Source organism: Sciurus vulgaris (genome assembly GCF_902686455.1).
Source record: "Sciurus vulgaris genome assembly, chromosome: 15".
Taxonomy (NCBI): Eukaryota; Metazoa; Chordata; class Mammalia; order Rodentia; family Sciuridae; genus Sciurus; species Sciurus vulgaris.
In genome coordinates this window covers 68730926-68752106 of record NC_136476.1, presented here as the reverse complement: position 1 = coordinate 68752106, position 21181 = coordinate 68730926, and the positions used below count along the sequence as shown (strand labels likewise).

The window sequence follows — 21181 nt, the reverse complement described above, 5'->3', positions numbered from 1 at the left end:
AGTTTACCTAAACAATGAAAGAATATCCATTAAATCACAAAACATGCATGGTGTTTAGCTTACAGTGAAGCTCCATGCTATTTAGAGTTCACTTACTGAACAATGTATTTTGAGCCCATTTAACATTATCCTATTGTACTAGAGATACAACGAAGAACAGGCAGATCACCTACTGTCATTGGGTTGTGGTTTAATGAGGGGAGTTACACAAATTCTTGTAAAATTCTTATGGATGGGGCTGGGGTTGTGGCTCAGTGGTAGAACCCTTGCCTAGCACATGTGGGGCACTGAGTTTGAACCTCAGCACCACATTACTAAATAAATAAATAAAATGATCCTCCTGTCTCAGCCTCCTGAGTTGCCTAGATTACAGGCATGCACCACTGTGCCAGGCTTGCCTGAGTCAGTTTTATGAGGTTTCTGACAGGGCACTACAAGGTTTACTGGTTTCAAACCAGTTTTTATTTCACTATCTCAGGTCAGGACTTCCACATTAGGTACAGTATGAACTTGAGCCTAAGGCACTTATTTGACAGGGTTTTCTCTGGTTACCCATTTCTACGCTTTCTTAGTTCCAGGTTCTATACTGGGAATTCTGTTCTACTATCCTAAAGTACATGTGGCTTACAGCCTTGACCTTTTTGTTATAAGGGACTTTCTTATTGAAGTATAACACACACACTATAACACACACATAAATATACAGTTCAAAGAATTTCCCAAGATCAAACTCTCCGTGACCTGTGATCTCCGTGATCATGAAACAAACGTATCACCAAATCCCCCAAGTTGCTGCATGTCCACCTCTACATACTCCCTCCTCTCAAGGGTAATTGCTATTCTGACTGACATCAGGTTAATATTGCCTGTTTCAAATTTTATACAAATGGAATCTCTTTAGATATACCCTTTTGTATCTGGCTTCTTTTGTCTAAAAGTATGCCTGAGATTTAGCCATTGTTACATTCAGTTAAAATGTATTCACTCTCAGTACACTGTAGTATTCCTTGTATTGATATGCCATACTTTATCTACTTTTTGGTTAATTATATGCAGTTTGGGGCTATTCAAAACAGTAGGTAGACTTGTTGCTACACAAGTACTGTGCAAATATTAAAAACAAGTCCCCCCCTTCCTCTAGACTTCAACATTTGGACAAGATGAAGAATAACAAACTAGATTTACTCTCCCACCTGAAGCAACCAAAAAAATCAGGCAAGATATACGCAAGGATGGCTTTAAGATACTGGACATTAGATAGAAGAGGACAGTGATTCTTGAGACTGAAAAAAAAAAAAAAAAGGCGGGGGGGAATTTACAATTGCCCCAGTTCAGTGCTTCGGGCCATGGTGCAGGAAAGGGGAACCCAGGCAGAATCCAGCAGACTCCCCCACACAGAGGGGATGGAACTGAGTCCAGAAAAACATCTAGCACTCAAAGTGAAATTCAAAATGTGTGGCATCTAATAAAAAAATTGCCAAACGTACAAAGAACCATCACATCATCTCCATGTGTTAGAATAGGATTGGTGGTTGTCACCTGTGCACAGTCCACCTGTCACAAAAGTAACTTCTGCCCAAGCCTTTGTGAATGCATGATACACACTATCATTAAAGTTATGTTTGGATACTCTGGGAGGAGAGAGAGGGAAACATCTAATATTCAACAGGTGGTGTGTTCCTTTAAGACTTTCACACACCAAGTACCGTGCACTGACCAGCAGCCCTGGTGTCACCTGGAGCTTGTGAAATTTTCAGTCTCAGCTCCCCTGCCCCTCAGAACTATTGAAACAGACGAACTTTTCCAAGATCTCCAGCTGATTTGTGGGCATGCTGAAGCTTGGGAAGAAATACTTTAAGATTCCTTTGTGCTATACCCTCTGCCTCCACCTCACAGACAATGCTGAAAAGGAGCCCGGTCTCTTGGCAAGAAATAACCATAAAAGACTAAAAGGAAGATAGCGGGATTATTCTTGTACTTATAGAAGTTCAGAGAATGGGAGATGGAAGGCAGGGGGAACTATTCTAAAGGTCCAGAAGGAAAAAAAGGAAGCAGAGGGAAGAGCAGGAAATGAAGAGTCAAGGGCAAACGAAAATTCAGAATTCCTGGGGTTTGGCCAATGTTCAAGGAGCGGGTGGAGGAGGTGGTGAGCGTGTACATAAATGACACTCAGGTTTGGGCCTAAGTAACTAGTGGTGCCATTCACAAAATCTGGCCCCAATGACAGAGGGGAGAAAGTAACGAACATTATTTTGAACACGATAAAGTTACTCTTCAGACATCGAGTGGTGATCTCTCTCTCAGGGGGCTAGTAGTTTGCCACTGAGTATGGACAATGCCCACAGGACGTGAACACAATTTAATGGACCAGGCTGAGCCTAAGGTGTGCATTTTCTTAAACATCGCCAAGTGACTCTAATGCAGGCTGACAATGAACAGGAGAAACACTAAACTATAAATTCTCCAGGGCCCAGCAAAACAATGATACCGAAGTACATTCTTAGTATTTTTTTTTTAGATTGCTGAATAGATGACAGGTAGGTAAACAGATACAGAGCTCAAAAGGTAAGCTCAGTCTAGAGATAACGATATGGGAGCCATCCAGAAGAATGAGAAATTATACTCCATTTACGTATGATGTGTCAAAGTGCATTCTATTGTCATGTACCACTAATTAGAATTTTAAAAAGTGGAAAAATTACATGAAAAATAAAGAATGAATGTAACTTACATTAATGAACCAGCAAGATAGGAAGAGGACCCAGGGTAAGAGGTGATCAGAAGTATAAACACAGCCGGGATGAAAGTAAAGTAACAGAAAGATTTATGTGGGTGGCTGTTTTCTTCTTCAAGGGATCAAGAAAGAACAACATTAAATGCTGCCAAGAGGTCAAGACAAGAACTGAAATGTTCACTAGTCTGTGTACTTGATCTCTGAGCCCTTTTGGCAGGGATGGGGTAGTTGATGGAGCCCAGGGTAGACAGGTTACAAGGGAAATGAATGGGAAGTGGGATATGATGATAAAGAATAAACACTAGTTCCCTGAAACCTCACAGTTAGGGACAGGGCCAAAGAGTGGCTACATGGAGCACAGGATTTCTGTTTGGTTTTGCAAGAATGCTTCAGTATACGGTTTAAGGGGAAAGAGCTAGTTAAAGAGAAAAAAAAGAAAAAAATAATTAATGGCATGAGAGGGCCCACAGTGTGAAGTAGGAATTAAGATAAATCTGCCAAGAATGTGGTAGAACGGTGAAGATTTAGAAGAGGTAATGGATGACAGAGCTAAATAAAGAAACAAAATACTGCCAGATAGCACTGTAGGCTTGGCTGAGATCTGAGACCATGAATGTGTAGTAGTACTAATCCACATGGCGTGTGATTACCCTCTGCAGGATTTTGAAAGTTGAGAAGCTATAAATTATTGGATGGATTCAGGACAGCAGAGCAGACTGATAGAGAAGGCCAGGCAAGGTGAAGCGAGGCAAGGAGCGAGATAATGGAGTGATGATGCACTGTGGGTTCCCAGCTACTCGGACAACCAGATAAAGCCAAGAGGCAGCACGTGCAGAATACAACTGCGGATCAACAGTCCAGGGCAGGCATTCTCAGTCCAGGCTGCACATCAAAATCACCTGGGGAAGTGTTTGCTTAAATCCTTATGCCAAGACCAATTAGAATCTCCAGGTGTGGGTCCCACGTAGCAGTACTTTTTTAAGCCATTCACGGCACTCCAAAGTGCAGCCCAGGTGGAGAACCACAGGTCTAGGACTAGGTTACTACGGTAAAAACGGAGGAGGGTCAAGGTGGAAACTCTTAGAAAAATCAGTTTTGGGATAAACTGAGAAAATGAGCAAGGGCCTTCTCCATCATAATCTAAGCATTCCAATGTCACAAATTAAGACTCAGGGCAAGTGGAGAAATCCTCATTCAGACACCCTATCCCTATGGATTACTTCCGGGGTTATTTTTAGGTCACCCCTGGCAGTGTATAGCACAGTCATTTAAAAGCCTGGGCCAGTGGCAGACGGCCTAGGTTTCTATCCCAGCTTACTAGCTGTGCCCTTGGGCAAGTTACTTCTTAAAGTGTTTTTAAAAGTGTGCATAATAGTACCTATCTTATGCGGAAACTGTGAGCAATACATGAGATTAAGCCACAAAATAAACATTCAAGGATACCTATTACCATCCGTAACTTTAAAATAAGACCTCTGCTATAATTTCAAAGACTTTTTCCACCAAAATATAATGTCTCTGAATTATCATAGTTATGATTAGGGATTTAGAGATATCAAATATTGATGAGACATATACCAAAATGGAAAGACTAGAAATTCGCATATTTTATAAAGATTCATATATATCAGGCACTTACAATTCAAAAAAAATAAATAAAATCAACTTTTATCAACTTGTATGTACTAAGATTAAAAGGGAGAAAGGAATGATTGAAAGTCTCCAATCATGGTTAAAACAAAATCAGGCATAAAACACACCAAATGTACGGTTTAAGGTATGCCCAATATTTAGGTTAACCTTGTACTTAAAGCTAAAATTACAGCAAATATTTAGAAAATTTAAAGTTCTACAGACATCCCAAAGCATAAAAATGAGGCAAATATAAGAGTAAGGAACATTCAGTATCACAAATTATTTTCCATCAAAAATGGTCCATTACTGTTTTGTTCATTTGGTTTTTAGCTGTGCTCTCCTCTTAAACCATGAAATGGGTTCTCAGTTGGGCATAGTCCTGGCTTCTCTTAATGCCCCTATCCTCAGAGGCTGACTCAAGATGCTGGTTACAAGAACCCTTGGCCCTGTGGCTAGTAGAGGTAGCAGGTGGCACCCACAGAGCTAAGACCAGCAAGGCAGAACTGTTTCCACTCTGCAGCAGATACAATGCATCAAGTAACTGCTAGTTATTATGTAATTCCAAGCTACTGCCTTCTCCTATGAAGATGTTGAAAAGATTCCAGAATAGACTGTACAGACTGTATTTGCTCTGTTGACCATTATATTGCAATGTCTAGCACAGTCCCCAGAGAAGCTACCCACCAGCTTTCCCACCCTGCTCAGGGTGGGAGAGAAAGCCCCTTCCTATAGCCCCTAACACACCTAGAAAGCTCTCTGTGGCACAGCAAGCTCTTGGGCATCAGGATCACGAATCTTACAATCATTTGTGATTTTAACAACATCCTTAGTTCTCTTGAAATATAATCTGCCCTCCTAACACATATATCCATTTAATTGTCAGAAATTTGATTTTATTACCTTTTCCGAAATGCAGTGGGTATAAAGGGAGTGGCTTTCCTATATAGCTTGTTAATGATTTGATTTCATTTTTTCAAGAGTAAAGTGATCCTGATACAGGTGAACAATTCTGGGGAGGTAGAAAGCATAGTAAAACTTCAATACATGTGTCATTTTCCCAAGGAATTATTTTTAAATTAAATTTTAAAATGGGATTGGGAGCTGGGAGTCACCATAAAAAAAAGGGGGGGGGGCATTCAGGTGTTTTAAAAGCATCAACACACCCAAGGCCTGGGACAGAGAAGTGCTTGGGGCTGGAACTGCCAAACTGGGGACAGAGTAGAGGCTCTGCAGTGCTTCCTCAGAGCAACTTAGAGCTGCCTACAATTCAAAGGTTGAGCTTTTGGGATGAGGGTTCTTATAACCCAGCATCTTGAGGGATGAATCAGCTGCAAGAGAGAGAGAGACCTTCAGGGTCCTACTTTTTCCATTGTGAGCTAGGAGGACATCTATCTATTCAGGAAACACTTCAAAGAACTTCAAGTGACAGTAAGAAATATTCAGGGGTTCTGCTGGCTTTATAGCTGCTTTAGCGCGGTGATCCTAACTGCCTCTGAATTGATGGGATGGCTTTATGTTAGCTTAGTTGATTCTCCCTCTCCCTCCACCGCCCCACCACCTTTTTTTCATGGAGAAAGGAAATTTTATTCTTGCAAGAGAAGGTACCAATGGAGGTTGTGAAAAGGAGCACTCAGCAGGATTCTGAGATAAGGCCACACCTGAACAGTTGGGGGAAGCCAATGGGGCTGGCTCCCTGTGGTACCAGGGAGGGGACAGGTAGGCTCAGGAGTGGGACTTTGTTATGTCAGTACCAGGAGCTGCCTGCACTTGGACTTGGTGACAGGACAAAGTGTGGTTATTCTGCTGCCATCTGAGCAGTCTGAAAAGGGGCTGGCAGCAGAAGGCTCCTTGTAGGTCCCCTGAGTGTGACTCTCAAATTCAGACCTCTCCACCCCACCCCACCCATTCCTGCAAACATGAGAACAGGCAGGTGCCCAGCTTGGTTATTTCCTAGCATCCAAGTCTCTAAAACTGTTACTTTTTCATCATTTTAGCTGATTGTTTTGTCTTCTCATGGTTTAGTCTCATCAACCTCAGTGGTTTTTGGGTTAATGCTTTGTACCATTTTAAACTGGTTTCTTTTACAGTTTTGTATTCTAATTTAGCTTTTGCAAGAGGGAAGCCTGATAGGAAGGGAAGTCCCTGGAGAAAGACAAGGTGAGTGAGGGTGGTGGTGGGCGGTGGCTCCTTCCCCTTCAGGTGGCTGGCAGCAGCCTCTGCAGCAACCTTTACAGCTCTTCTCTGCCAGACGCCAGACGTGGGGCACAAGACTTGGATTTAACAATTCCAAGAAAGAATGTGGATTCCACAAGGACAAAGGCCAGCTTGCTTAACAGCTCCAGACTGCTATTTTATAGTTCTGCTCTGTAATTCAGTTACAACAATTTATCTAACTCCAGGAACTTATCTCCTCTGCTCCATGCCACCAAGTTTGTTAATATTTCACATAAAATTAGGTTGACTGTGATACTAGCAGGCCCCGTACTTCACATAGTCCATGCCAGCAATTCCCAGTGATTAAAGATTAAAGGCCTTTGTTGTTGTTGTTATGATTTTGTTATGGAAGGTGATTGTTGTGTGTTTATGATCGGTATGTGTCATGACTAATATTATTGCCACAGTACTTATTTTAAAATGACATTGCATCAAAATGGGCTTCAGCAGTACCACAAAGCATAACTTCCAGTGCAGTCTTGAGTCTGTGGACAAGATTTCCCCAGAGAAAGAAAAATAACCAGTCTGGGGATATAGCTCAACTGGTAGAGTGCTTGCCTCACATGCACAAGGCCCTGGGTTCAATCCCCAGCACCACCAAAAAAAAAAGGAAGAAAGAAAAAGAGTCAACAGTGAGTTAGCTGTACAGGAAAACACAAACTATTTCCACTGGACAACGGACACCAATTATTATGAAACATAAAGGAGTCCACCACCATAGAAAACGAAGAGAAGATCCTTATTAAGTTCTCAAACAGCAACATAAAACCCAACTCACCTAACATTTGGTGACAACAGAATTAGCGCCAGTGTATGTAGAGCACAGCGTCTTGCTGACAGCAACTAAGAAAGATGCCCAGCAGATCTGCACTCACTACACAGCACTAAAAACATAACACCCGCAACCATATCATACGCCCAAAAGCCACCGTTTGCATCAAAAGTAAACTAATGAGACTGTCCCTATCCTCTTCTACAAAATCCCCTAAAATTACCCATTAAAGTAAACTTACATTTTATTATTTTTAAATTAAACCATTTTGTGTATAAAATAAAATTCCATGGATGGAGAAAAAGTAGAGACGCTCTTAATGATCTGCATTTGTGATCCAAATCAGGATAGTCCTGGGCTACGCACTGCCCCAAAGACAGATTTGAGTATAAAGATTATTTATAGGAAAGACAGCCATTCTGTTTGGAAAACTTCTGGAGGAAAATTCAGATTTAACAATGAATCTGAAAGTAAACAAGTTATTGATGTAGTCCTGTTTCTATTTTAACTTGTAACTGGTTAGAAATAGTGAAATAAAGATTTCATTTGGTCTAATTAGTTTCATTAAAACTATGATCACTGAAAGCATTCCAAATTTTACAATGTACCTCAAACCACAATGGCCATCAGAGACTGAATTAGTGAATAAATAAAAATCCAGCATTACTACTGGAGGAACCTCAAAGATCACTCATTCAACAGGTAGTAATGGGGTGCTTAGTAGACCCTGAAGACACAGTAGTAAAGAAGACACCCTCTCTACCTTCAAAAACTTAAAATCTAATGAGAAAAGAGACAATCACTTATAATTTAGACAAGTAAATCCAAAGTACTATGGAAAGACATAGAGAGGGCACCTAACCCAGTAGAGAACTAAAGTCTAAAATGAGCCAGGAAGCTGGGTAGGGTGGCCCACACCTGTAATCTCAGCAACTCAGGAGACTGAGGCAGGAGGATCACAAGTCGGAGGCTAACTTCAGCAACTTGGTGAGGCCTGAAGCGAATCCAGTGAGATCTTGTCTCAAAATAATAAACAAACAAATAAATAAAAGGCTGGAGTATGGCTCAGTGGTAAAAAGCACTTTAGGTCCAATTTCCAGTACCAAATAAATAGATAAATTAAATGACTTGAATGATCAGGAGTTAGTTATGCAAAAAGGAAATAAAAAGAAAAAGAGAAAGAGAGAGAGAGAGAAAGAACAGAGAATTCTACAGAAAGTATACTACACATTCAGACAAACCCCAGGAACTCAATAAGGCTGAAGAAACAGATACACAGAGATGGTATGTATGCTAAGGAGTTGTGCATGTCTTGTTAAGGAGTTTGAATTTTTACCTAAAGGCAATGGGGAGTCATGGAAAGTGTTCAAGCACATAAACCAACTTAGTGTTCCAGAAGGATAAACTAGAAAGGGAGCAAGATACCAGTGAGCAGAAATAATTTCCATAACCTAGGGCAGATAGGAAAGTGTGCAGAACTGATTACAAAGTAAAAGGGGGAAAATGAATCAATAGAGTTATCATTGAATATTAAACCTCAATTATAGTTTTCATTCTAATCCTTAAAGGTAACATACTCTAGTCTAATTGTTTGTTTTCAGGCTCAGGTTAAAAAGGCTCAACTACTGAAATATTTCATTCATTCATCGCCAACTGGTCCCACTGCAATAAATTTGACCGATCAGTACTTTTTTTCAGGTACTAGGGACTTAACCCAGGACTGCTCTACCACTGAGCTATTCCCCTACTCCTTTTTATGTATTATTTTGAGATAGGATCTCACTAAGTTGCCAAGGCTGGTCTCAAACTTGTAAACCTCCTGCCTCAGCCTCCTAAATTGCTGGGGATTACAGGCAAATGCCACCACACAGGCCCTGATCAACATTTGACCAAAGTCCAAGTTCATCTTCAGGACTAAACCAGAAATGAAGCTCTCAATTTTTATTCCATCAACGTTTAGAACACCAATACATTCATGAATTTAAGCCCAAAATCATACCGCCTAAATATTCTAAATAGTAAAATTTAGATTAAAAACACAACTAGCTTCTGACAGATAGTTTGTTGCAACTATCACCACAATGATCATGTAACCTCTATTCAGAAGTTATACAACAGGTATAAAAGTTGCTATAACTGGAAACGTGAGAAACATATTTGTAGGAAGCAGAATTCACTCGGAAAAAACCTCCAGGAAAAGGGCCTCTGCTTTACTAGAGGACAGTTAATATCTATGGATACAAGAAGTTACTTCCACACTAGCCTGGCACCTCTAAGTCAACAAGTTTAACAGGAAAGAGAGTCTAATGCTAAATATTAGGACATTATACACGGAGGGGAAAAGTGATAATCAGAGGGACAGAGTTGGGTGGGGAAAAGAAAGGAGAAAAAGAATGAAGGGGAGTAGAAAAAGGCAAGGTGTCCTGTTTAGATACCCTTATCATCCAGCAAGACGGCTCTGAAGGGTTGAGAGGGAAGAAAACACTTAGTTTCAGACCTATGTATGCTTTCACCTCTGTCCCCAACTATCCAACCCCGCTCACTCTCACAAAAAGGAGGGAAAAACAGCACAGAGTCCACCAACTAACTCTGCCAGTTGAGGCTACTATCATCAACTATTTTTAGGAAATCAAAAATCTTAGGAATAAGACCCTTCCAACAAGTGTCTTGTCATCTAAAATGTTAGGAAATGACTAAGCCTTGGTTCAGAATTATGATTGGAAGGAGTGAAGCCGCTGGTGGAGATAATGGTGAGTAAAGATGGTTCTGAACACTGGAAATACTTGTTTTCTAGTTTGTAAGTTATCGCGACTTTCAAAATTGCAGGGTTATAGCCTTAGCACTGTATCGAGACTCTAAGCTACAAAGCAAGACCCTATCTCAAAATAAAAATATAAAAAAGGGCTGGGGATGTGGCTCAGTGGTTAAGTGCCCCTGGGTTCAATCCCTGATACCAAAAAAATGTTTTTAAATTGCAGACTTAAATAAACTGTAAGACATCTGTAAAATCAGAACAAATAACCTCATTAAAAAAGAGTTGTTTATTGTTCTAATCAACTTCAACTCCATTTTTAAAAATAAAGGCCAGGGGGTGGGAGCTGTGGCTCAGTGGTAGAGCGCTTGCCTAGCATGTGCGTGGCCCTGGGTTCAATTCTCAGCACCACATATAAATAAATAAAAATAAAGGTCCATTGACAACTGAAAAAATATTAAAAAAATAATAATAAAGGCCAATACTTAGCTCTTTGTTTGTAAGAAGATACAATAAAACATGAAGACAAAATTAAGTAGATGCCATTATACACTGATACACAGAGTTTAATATTTCTAAAATAACCAGTACTTTAAATGTTTTAATTTTTCTCGGCAATCTCTTTACACTATTTATATTAAACATGTTTAAAAGGAGAAGCCACAGACAATGCTCCTTCATCTGACACCTAGATATACAGCCATAAGTTTTTGAGAACTGGTTCCATTTCTACCAGCGGCAAGCCCATGTTTTCAGAAGTACCTGCTAATTGATATATTATTGCCTTATTTCAAAAAAGGATTTGAAGGGATATAGAACACGTATTCAGAAAACATATCCTTTAATAAAATATAAACTATGTAGCACAGTATTTTTAAGCAACATATTGTTGCCAAAGTTCATTAACCTTCTTTGTTAAATATTCAGATTCAATTGCAATTTTACTAAATACAGCTGGGAGAGGGAGATGAAAAAGTGCTTAGCTCTCTGCTTGAAAACAACTCATTAAACTGGGAGTTATCTTTTAATTCAATAAAAAAGGGTATCAAATCAAAAATTTTGATGGTGGAATCAGACCAGAAGAAAGGTCCTTATCAAAAAAGGTGAGACTTAATTTATACACAAATTAATCTGTTGATTATCTGCCTTCCATCAGTTATTCACTTCATAAAAATAGTCACAGGTTTACTGCAATTAACAAGGCACTCCAACTTGTTACAATCTAATTGTTTTCTTTGATTTTCACATACTTTTCAGGAACCTGTTACTATCAGTAAAAAAAAAAAAAAGGTAGTTTTGTGGGGCTATAGAAAATGCAAAGCCTCTTTACATTATCTCAACTAAGCTAAACATTTGCCCAAGAGTAAAAAACTTAAAAGTATTTTAAGAAAACATTTGCTCTTTACCATTAAATATAAGAATGTAAAACAATTCTTGAGTGGTCTCAAGTCTGAAAATATTTCCAAATGGCTATCTGAAATATCTGGATACTTCAATAGGGTTAATTTTAATTAAAGAAGTATGATATTTATCATTATGTAGATATAATGGGGGGGGGCAGAATATCATGGTCTCATGTGGAAATTCAGTCTTTATCCAAATGAAGCTGTAAATTTAATTTCAACCAAAGCAGTAAGAAAAGGATTACTTAAGACTCGGAAACTTAAGACTTTATAGTTCATCTTTAAGTAAAAACGTGCACAAAATCAAAAAGTTTTGCAAGAGAACAGGAGAAGTTTGCCTCACCAGCTAATAAAACTTTGTTAGTTTAATAAAAGAAAACTGGTACAAGGATTAATAAATCTGTGAATTGCCACTGGAAGCCCCACAAAATACCCAAGTAGAAAGAAGAAAATATAAAGGCAGTATTTTCAAAACTGGAATTATCAATAATTCGAAAAATGATTTTGGGACAAATGACTATTTAAATGAAACTAGAATGAGGGCTCGAGATCTCATAACAAAGCAAAATATTAGATGCATTAAAGAGTAAAATTAAAAATTTAAGAAAGAGGCCAAGTGTGGTGGCACACACCTATAATCCCAATGGCTTGGGAGGCTGAGGCACGAGGACTGCAAGTTCAAAGCCAGTCGCAGCAACTTAGCAAGACCCTAAGCAACTTGGTGAGACCCTATCTCTAAAACAAAAAAGTACAAGGGGCTGGGGATGTGGTTCAGTGATTAGGTGCCTGTGGTTCTGTCCCTGTTACCGCCCCCCCCCCCCCAAAAAAAAAGACAAACTAGGAGGAGCCAGTTGTGGTGGCACAGGACTGTAATCCCAGTAACTCAGGACGCTGAGACAGGAGAAATCACAAATTCAAGGCCAGCCTGGACAGCCAGACTCTGTCTCAAAATAAAAAAATAAAAAGGGCTGTGGCTCAGTGGTGTTGGGCTCCTGGGTTCTATGCCCAACACCACTAAAAAAAGGAAAAAGAAAAAGAAAAAAAGACTAGGAAGAAACTTGCAATACATGACAGCTAACACACTAATAATTACCTTTGTATCAAAAAGATGAAGGTAAAAGATTAATGATCTTCTGTTCATAAAAGATTACAAATATGCAATCACAATTAAATATAACCAGTATATAAATACATGAAAAGTTGACAGAACTGGTAACTAATGGAATAACAACAAAAACAAAAAACAGTGAAAAGTCTGATACTTTGTAAGAGAAATAGGCACCATCATACACTGTTACCAAGCCTAGGAATAGATAAAACATTTTTACAGAACAATTTGTATCAAAGTTTAAAAAGACACCACTTCTCCTGGGTGTGATGGTGTACCCCTGTAATGCCAGCTACTCAGGAAGCTGAGGACCACAAGTTCCAAGCCAGCCTCAGCAACGTGGTGAGACACTATCTCAAAATAAAAACTGAAAAAAGTCTGGGGATGTAGCTCATTGGTAGAAGCTCTGCCTAGCATGCATGAGGCCTTGGGTTCACTGCCCACCAACAAAAACAAAAAACAAACAAAAAGTGTTGTCTTATAAACTGCAAATGACCTAAATGCCATCAATAACAACAAATATTAGAATCTCATAAATCTATTAAAAAAGTGATGCAGAGCTGGTTGCAGTGTTAACACACTGTGAACCCAACTACTCAGGAGGCTGAGATAGGAGGATCACCAAGTTTCAGGCCAGCCTGGGCAACTTGGTGAGCCCCAGTTCCAAAATAAAAAATAAAAGGAACTAGAGCAGGAACTCAGTGATAGAGTGCCCCTGGGTTCAATCCCCAATACCAAAAAATTAATAATTTAAAAACTGCAGAGATCATATTATGTTTTGACATAAAAAGAAATGGTCATATTTTGCGTGTCAGCTCCACTTAAGCAATGACCTCAGACATCTTATTTCTAGCACCTTGAACAGTGCTTTGTACCAAACTGCCTCTCATAACCATCTATTAAGAGATGAGTCTGAAAAGGTTTCCTCCTTCTCTTGCTCCCACTCTCTCTCACACAGAGATATAACTGGAAGGATAGTCAGGAAAGGTTAACAAGGTAATGTTTGGGTATGTGTGTTTTTAACTCTCTCCTGCATTCCCCTCCATATTGCCTAAATTTGTTACACAGTGAGCATTTTTTTTATTTTTATAACTGGGAAAAGTAACACTTTAAAAAAAAAAAAAAAGAACCCATACATATATTTAAAATGAACTCCAGTAAGTGTTCAGTAACTACAACTCAAAAACTCCAAAAACAAAGATAAACAATATGGAAGTGGCATGTTTTCTTTCAAAGAATCAGTGTATCTGGTACAAGAAGTATTTTTCTATAGTATCAGGAAATGCTACACTATATTAATAAAAAGCAATGTTTGCAAAAAGAAAAACACACTTTTTTCTGAGTAAAAATGAAAAAATGAAAAACCTGGAAGTAACTAATTTCTTCAAGTTCTCTCCTAACATCCATCTATCAGGATAGAGTAAAAAGTATTCTTTATTTTTTGTTTTTTCCCTCCAGGCTAAAAAGCCAAGTGCACCCACATCAGTAATGTGCTCTACACAATTCTTTCATTTATTTACACAGGCAAACTTCACTTAAAAGACACTGAATGAAATATCAAAACTAGCCACAAATCTCGTGTCTCCATCCTTTCACCCTATTCTATTTTATTCAGAGGCTTTATCACTACCTGCAATAAACTTATTTGGATTTTGTCATCTGTCTCTTCCTTCTAGAACGTAAGCTCTATGAGGACAAGAATTATGTCTTGCTCACCACTGTGTCCCAGCCAAGAAGAGACACAGATGGTTTCTTGTGGGCCTCAAGAAGTATTTGTTAAATACTTAAAAGATAAGGAGGAAAGGTTCAAATCTGAACAAGACAAATGAGGAACCAAAAGAAAACCATACTGAAATGTACACACTGAGAATAACTCAAAGCTATAATCGCCAGATGGGAGGTTTAGTGGACATTTTTCAAGGTGGACAGGTGCTTCACACCTATCAGAGCGCATAGAGCTCTTCCAGGAAGAAGAAAATCCACAGGGAGGTCTCCAGGTAGCTGTGAGCAGCTCCCAGAAGAGTGGAATCGATCATCACCGTAACAGAAATGTGGTCCATGCCGACAGAAAAAAACAATACACCATACATCTTGGCCCAGATGAAAAATCACACGAATCCCCAACACAATCAGACCAAGCAATCAACCTTCCGCCTGACACGTAGGAACAGCCTCCTTTCCCCTTGCTTTCCGATCGCCTGCAACCCAGCAACCCCTTCACTGGTCAAATACTTTCCTTCTGAAGGACCCTCACTCCTCACCCCAGCCGGTATAAGGGAAGAGGGGAGATGTAGGGGACCGTCTGAGAATTAGCCTTCTTCCCCCCTCCCAAGTTCAGTCTCCTCCAAAGCGCAAATACCTCCCACTCCCGCCTTTCCCCGAGGCCCAGACCCTCGCCACGAGCACCTCCAGCTGCCCCTCACTCACGTGTAGATGATGGCCATGAAATGCATCAGCCACAGCACCAAGAAGAGGATGAACCCGAACACGGCCATTCCCTCCAGGGCCAGGTCCAGCAGCGCCATCCCCCGGCCCGCCGGCCCGGCCCGGCCCGCTCCGGCCGCCGCCGCGGACAGCGCTCCCTCCGGAGGAGGACAGGGTGGGCGCCCGGTGCGGGGGCGCGGGAACCGAGAGGAAGGTGGGGAGAGGAAGGGGCGGAGGGGGGTGGGGACGGAAGGGGCGGGCAGGGCCTGCGCGCCCCCGCCCGCGCGCGCTCGCCCGCGCGCTGTCCTCGGCTCGCTCTCGGCTGCGGGCGCTGCGGTGGCCGGGCTCCGTGGTCTGAGCTGCCGCCGCCCGGCGCTCGGCTTCGTGTCTCCAGACCTTTGCTGCCGCTGGCCGGACTGTGCGCACCGCCGCCGCCCTGTTTCCTCGCCGCTGGGCTCCGGGCGGTACAGCTCCGCCGTCCTGCTCCGCCGCCGCAGCTCCGCGCACTAATCGAAACCAGCGGATCGCGCCCCGACTCCTCGGCGCTGCCCGCCCCGCCCCCGCCCTCCGGAACCGCGGCTCCCGCCCCTCGGAGGGGCGGTGCACCCGCTCCTCCCCGCCTATCTCACCGCCCGCGCGCCCGCTGCGTCGCCGGCGCGAGCGCGCCCCTGGGCGGCTTGCGCTGGACGCGCGCCGGGCTTTCCCCGGGCTCCTCTTTTCAGATGCCGCCCACCTCGCCGCCAAGGCGCCGGGGAGAAGCAGCCTTGCAGCCCAAGCTGGGCTCGTTCCGTGACGGCGGCGGCGGTGACTCGGGACCCAGTGCCTGGTTCGAAGGCTGTTCCTCCTCTCTCCAGCTCTGCAGTTCCGGGGCTCCCCCAGAAAAAAGACACGGCTAGCTTCCCGACATTGTCTCGAAATTCATTTTCCAACGCCGTGTCTGCTGCCTCCCCACCCGGCATTGCTCCTTGTGCTAGGCCCTCCTCCAGGCCACGTTCCTGGGCGCGAGGGTTTCCCATAGCCTACGCCCCCGTCCCCCTTTGCTCTTAATGCCTAGGAATTTTGGTTCAAAATGAACCCAAGAGTTAAATCTCCGTGTGCCTCACAGATCTGTAAGCATCTTAGGGGAAGTGTGTAATAAAATTCTCAAACTCAAGAGGATAAAGAATTAGGTTGGAATTGAAATCTCCCGAAACTGCTGTTGAATACGGTAGCCACAGGAGGTTAAGTGAGCGCTTGAAATGCAGCTAGTTCGAATGCGGACGTGCTGTTAGTGTTGATAATATTCCGTGCATGTAGATCATCTCATTAATAAACTTTGTATTGATTACACGTTGAAATGGTAAGTTTTGGATATACTGCGTTGTTAGTTTCACTTTTTAAAAAACGTTTAAATGTGACTAGCTACTGGAAAATTTTAATTACACTTGTGGATTACACTGCTTTAGGATGGAAAGAAGTTACTTTAGAAAATAAGGTAACTTAGTGTTTATCCTAAATCCAGGGAGGTGCTAGTACTAAATGTTTCCGTTTGTTTCTTTAGCCTAGATGAGTTTACGTTGTTTTCCGATTGTTTTATATTTAAACAATGTTTATTATTTCAAGTGATTTCCTTTTAAATAATCCATGACCTCCCTTGAGAGATTTTAGAACTGAATTCAGTTTCGAAAAGTAGTTGTTTATTTTATTATTACTACTTATTGTAATAATAGTATAATAATAATGATAGAGCTACCGCAATCTATGATTAAATGATAAGTACAGTTTTTAAAATAGTTTAAAGTCTGTGTTGAGAACCAATGCTGAGTTCTCGATGCCCTTTGTTCTACTAGTGTAAAGTTAGGAGAGACCCGTGCTTGCAAACTAAATTTTCATTGTTGAGAGCTACTGGTTGATAAAGTTATAGCAGAATAGCTCCTAACATTGAAATAACATTACAAATGGAAATTTTAACCCAGCGTGGTGGTGCATGCCTACAATCCCAGCGGCCAGGAAGTCTGAGGAAGGATTGCCAGTTCAAAACCAGCCTCAGCAATTTAGGGAGAGACCCTGTCTCTAAAATAAAATATAAAAAGGGCTGGGAGCTGGGTGCAGTGGCCCAGGCCTTGTAATCCCAGCGGTTCTGGAGGCTGAGGCAGGAGGATCACAGTTCAAAGCCAGCCTCAGGAAAAGCGAGGTGCTAAGCAACCCAGTGAGACCCTATCTCTAAATAAAATACAAAATAGGGCTGCTTATGTGGCTCAGTGACCAAGTGCTCCCAAGTTCAATCCCTGGCACCCCCTCCCCAAAAGGGATGGGGATGTGGCTCAGTGGTTAAGTGCCTCTGAGTTCAATCTCTGGTACCAAAAAAAAAAAAAAAAAAAAAAAAAAAGAAATTTTAAAATGTCACTATTGTAGTTAATCAGTAGTTCTAAGACAATTAAAAAAAAACAACATTTTAACTTTTCTGAAATTCTGTGAGGTGCATTCACATCTTACAAAAAACAGGCAGGATATTTTTTCCCCTTCTGTACATCTTAGTGATATATATAATAATGCTGCATAGTTAATTAATATTATCTTAGATTTGGTGAAATACATTGATTGCTCCATTTAAACATTTTGTTATATTCTGCATTTTTCCAAAATGTTTCATGCAACCTTACCACAGAATTGATCAATCATACAGAAAGTGAGACCAAAAAAACTTAAAAGTAGACATTAAGTTACCAGAATTGCTGTAATTGAGTATAATCAGTTAAAAATCAGCTATATCATACTTGACCCTAGTTAAATTAAGTCTGACCAAATCTGGCTTTTAAACAACAGCTTTAGAATAATAATCCTAATATTTTTCCAAAGCCTAAATTTCCTCCATGTAGTAAGGCAGCAAAGACCCAGATTGCTGATCTCCCTTGGGGCAGTTAACTTTTTATGTTTGTTTGCTTAAAGGGGCTTCTACTCCTTCAGAAAAACAATTCCATCAAGTTCAGGACTTCTGACTTTGTCCAGTGGTGATTCAGTAATATTTGATATATATTAGAATTGATGTATTTTATGGAGCAAACAAAACCCAAGTTCAACTCTTAATGACTGTAGATAGTTTATCAAACCTTAATGAGAAAATAATTCAAAATGTCTGGTTCAAACCAAGTGGTTGAAAAATATTTTTGGCTTGAACCAAATCCAAACCAAAATAATTTAATTATAACTAATTCTAAATTGTAACTGAGCTGAAAATTGTACTCATTTAATATCCCAGAAGAGAGCAGTGGCCTGGGAGAACACAGGTACATAGGTTATTTCAGAGAATCAAAACCATTGATCCTGGTCCATTTGATACTTTGTTACATTTTGCCCAAAGTACCCTTATCATGTTATATTTTTTAAGTTATGCCATTTTGAATACTTAGGATTCTTGATTTGGGTTGTGTCTAACAAAACTATGATCTGTGATAAGGTTTCTAGAAGAAACCAGCAAGAAAAGTCTACAAACCATTTGATTTCAACTATATGGCTCTTTGGGAAAAGCAAAAGTATGGAAAGAGTGAAAAATTAGCAGTTGCCAAGGGGAAGAAGGAAAGGAAGAATAGCATAGCACAGGGGATTTGGGGGTAGTGAAATTATTTTGTGTGAGTCTATGATAGTGGATACATGTCATACAGTTGCCCCAGATCCCATAGAAAGTACGTCAAGAGTGAATCCTAATATAAATGCTAAACTTCATGTGATAATGATGCGTTAATGTAAGTTTATCAATTGTAACAAATATAACACTCTGTAGGTGATGTTGACAGAGGAGGAGGCTGTGGGGAAAGGAGGTATACATGGGAATGCTGTAGTTTCTATTCAGTTTTTCTGGGAACCTTAAATCTACTCTTAAAAAAAAAAATTATTTTAAAGCCAGGCATGGTGGCCCCAGCCTGTAATCCCAGTGGCTCAGGAAGCTGAGGCAGGAGGATTGCAAATTCAAGGCCAGCTTTAGCCATTTAGCAAGGCTGTAAACAACTTGGTGAAACCCTGTCTCAAAATAAAAAATAAAAGGGGCTGGGGATATAGTTCAGTGGCAAAGGGCTCCTGTGTTCAATCCCCAGTACAAAAATAAAAGAGGGTATTTTAAAAAAATTAGTGCTCCACTTACATTATATAAATAATATTTATCATATTCAAATATTTAACTTGAAATAATTTGTGTGTGTGTGTGTGTGTGTGTGTGTGTGTGTGTGCTGTGTCCGAATAAACAAGATAAACTAGTTTGCCATGAGATCCCAAGGCTTTGCACCTGGTAGACACTCAAAATATTTGGTGAATGCTTGAATAAATAAACTAATCTACATTAACAAAAATCAATGGAAAAAAAATTTCCCCTTTCTCCTTTTGTAAACATTTTAAAAGTTTTTCTTTGTTAAAAAAAAATACCCAATAACTACTATATCTTGTCCTTCATCTATAGAATTAAGTCACAGAGTTAGAATACAAGTAACTGTATAGGGGCTGGGAGGCTCTAGGTTTCATCCTCAGCAAAAGAGAGAGAGAGAAAGGAAGGAAGGAAGGAAGGGAGGAAGGGAGGGAGGGAAAGAAACTGCATTGGTTCGCTTAATCACAGCCTGAAGACCTGCAACAAAGCTCATGCCCGATCTAACAGAATCAATAGCACAGTTTTCATTTCAGTTTTGGGCCCATTTTCCACCTTTGGCATTATTATAAGAAACTTTCATCTAAACATTTTAAAAGTCACAGTTCAACTTCTTATATTTAATCTGTTGTTTTTAAAAGGGTGCGTTGTAAAATTTCAGCCCTATAAAAACATTTTAAACCAAGGTGAAAAAAAAGGTGATCCCTCCAAAGTGAGTAAATGTGAAGTTTCAAAAACAAAATGAGAATCAATGGACCTAAAATTTGTGGTGCTAATGCAAAGAGGAACAATGAGTCTTGTCTTGCATTCTTTTCTGGGCATGTTTGGAATCAGTAGAGAAGTACTTTATCTACATATCAGCTCAGGTGATTAATTTACATTGGTTTGTTATCCATGATGTGGTATCTTTGTAAAAACCTTCAGATCCAAAGATAAGTGACTGCCTTGGATACCCTTCAGATGCTACCAAGGTTCCAGGCAGGTTGTCAGTTCAGGGCCTGATCCTGTTGATGAACACTTGGCCTGTTGTGTTTACATTGCGGGCGCGGTCCTGGGCAGCGGTGCAGGTCACTGCAGTTCATGTCATCCTCAGCTGCTTTCCCAACTCTTATCCAAATGCTCGATTGAAATCTGTTTCCCACATTCTCATTTTTCTTTTAAAAATGAGGGCTAGGGATATAGTTCATTGATAGTGTTTGTCTAGCCCTGGGTTCAATCCCCAGCATCACCAAAAAAAATTTTTTTAATCATATTTGATTTCATTTTACCCCACAGTTTATTAGGTTAAAGCCCTAATGTTCATTCTTAAAAGAAACTAAATTTAAAAGATTTCCAAATATGACCCACATAAATATCAACTACTTTCTTGCTAAAATTTTTTTTTTAAAAATTCTTTCTTTTTAAATAAAGGAACTTTGATAGAGGGCAGTGAGGGGAGGGGTGGGGCAGTGGGGATGGGAAGGACCATAGAATGAGACAGATCCTATTACCCTATATACATGTATGAAAAAAATTTTTAGAAATATTTATCACTGTCAAAAAAAATGAAAATTTTTCAATACCACATATTACTTTACTAAGATTACTCTGAAATGTTCACATTTTTCCTGTTCCCAAATGAAATTAATGTGTATTTATGAAGAATAATAAAAAAAGAAATAAAAAAAATTTTAAAAAATTGTTTCTTTTTAGATAGATGGATTGTTATGGCTCATTCCAGTTTATTTAGTGAAGTTCAGAATGTTAGTATTGTCACTTTGGTTATGTGTGTATGTGGCGTGGGGGTTAATATGAAAACCAGTGGTAAATTTACTGTGGAGAGAGAAACAGAGAGGGGAGAGAGAGAGAAATATTTATTAAATATAAGAAAAATTATGTGCCAGGTAACTTAAAAAATATATTAACTTGATTTTTACAGCAGTCATGAAATGTATAATTAGAAGCCCAAAAGATTAAGTAAAGTACCCAGTTGAAATATCTGATAAGTGAGAGAGATGGAGTTTGGACCCAGTTCTGTTAGACTTCAAA

The 21181-nt window shown here is 40.2% G+C and overlaps 1 protein-coding gene across 1 annotated transcript in view; it reads right to left on the bottom strand.

The window, feature by feature from the left end:
- The window catches only part of UGCG (UDP-glucose ceramide glucosyltransferase), a 36713-nt gene extending 21432 nt beyond the window's left edge, over window positions 1–15281 (bottom strand). Inside the window, exon 1 of the mRNA XM_079112618.1 lies at window positions 15046–15281. Coding sequence (XP_078968744.1) covers window positions 15046–15143 — 98 coding nt within the window. The 5' untranslated portion in view covers window positions 15144–15281. The remainder of the gene's footprint in view (window positions 1–15045) is intronic.
- Between the last annotated feature and the right edge of the window lie 5900 nt (window positions 15282–21181).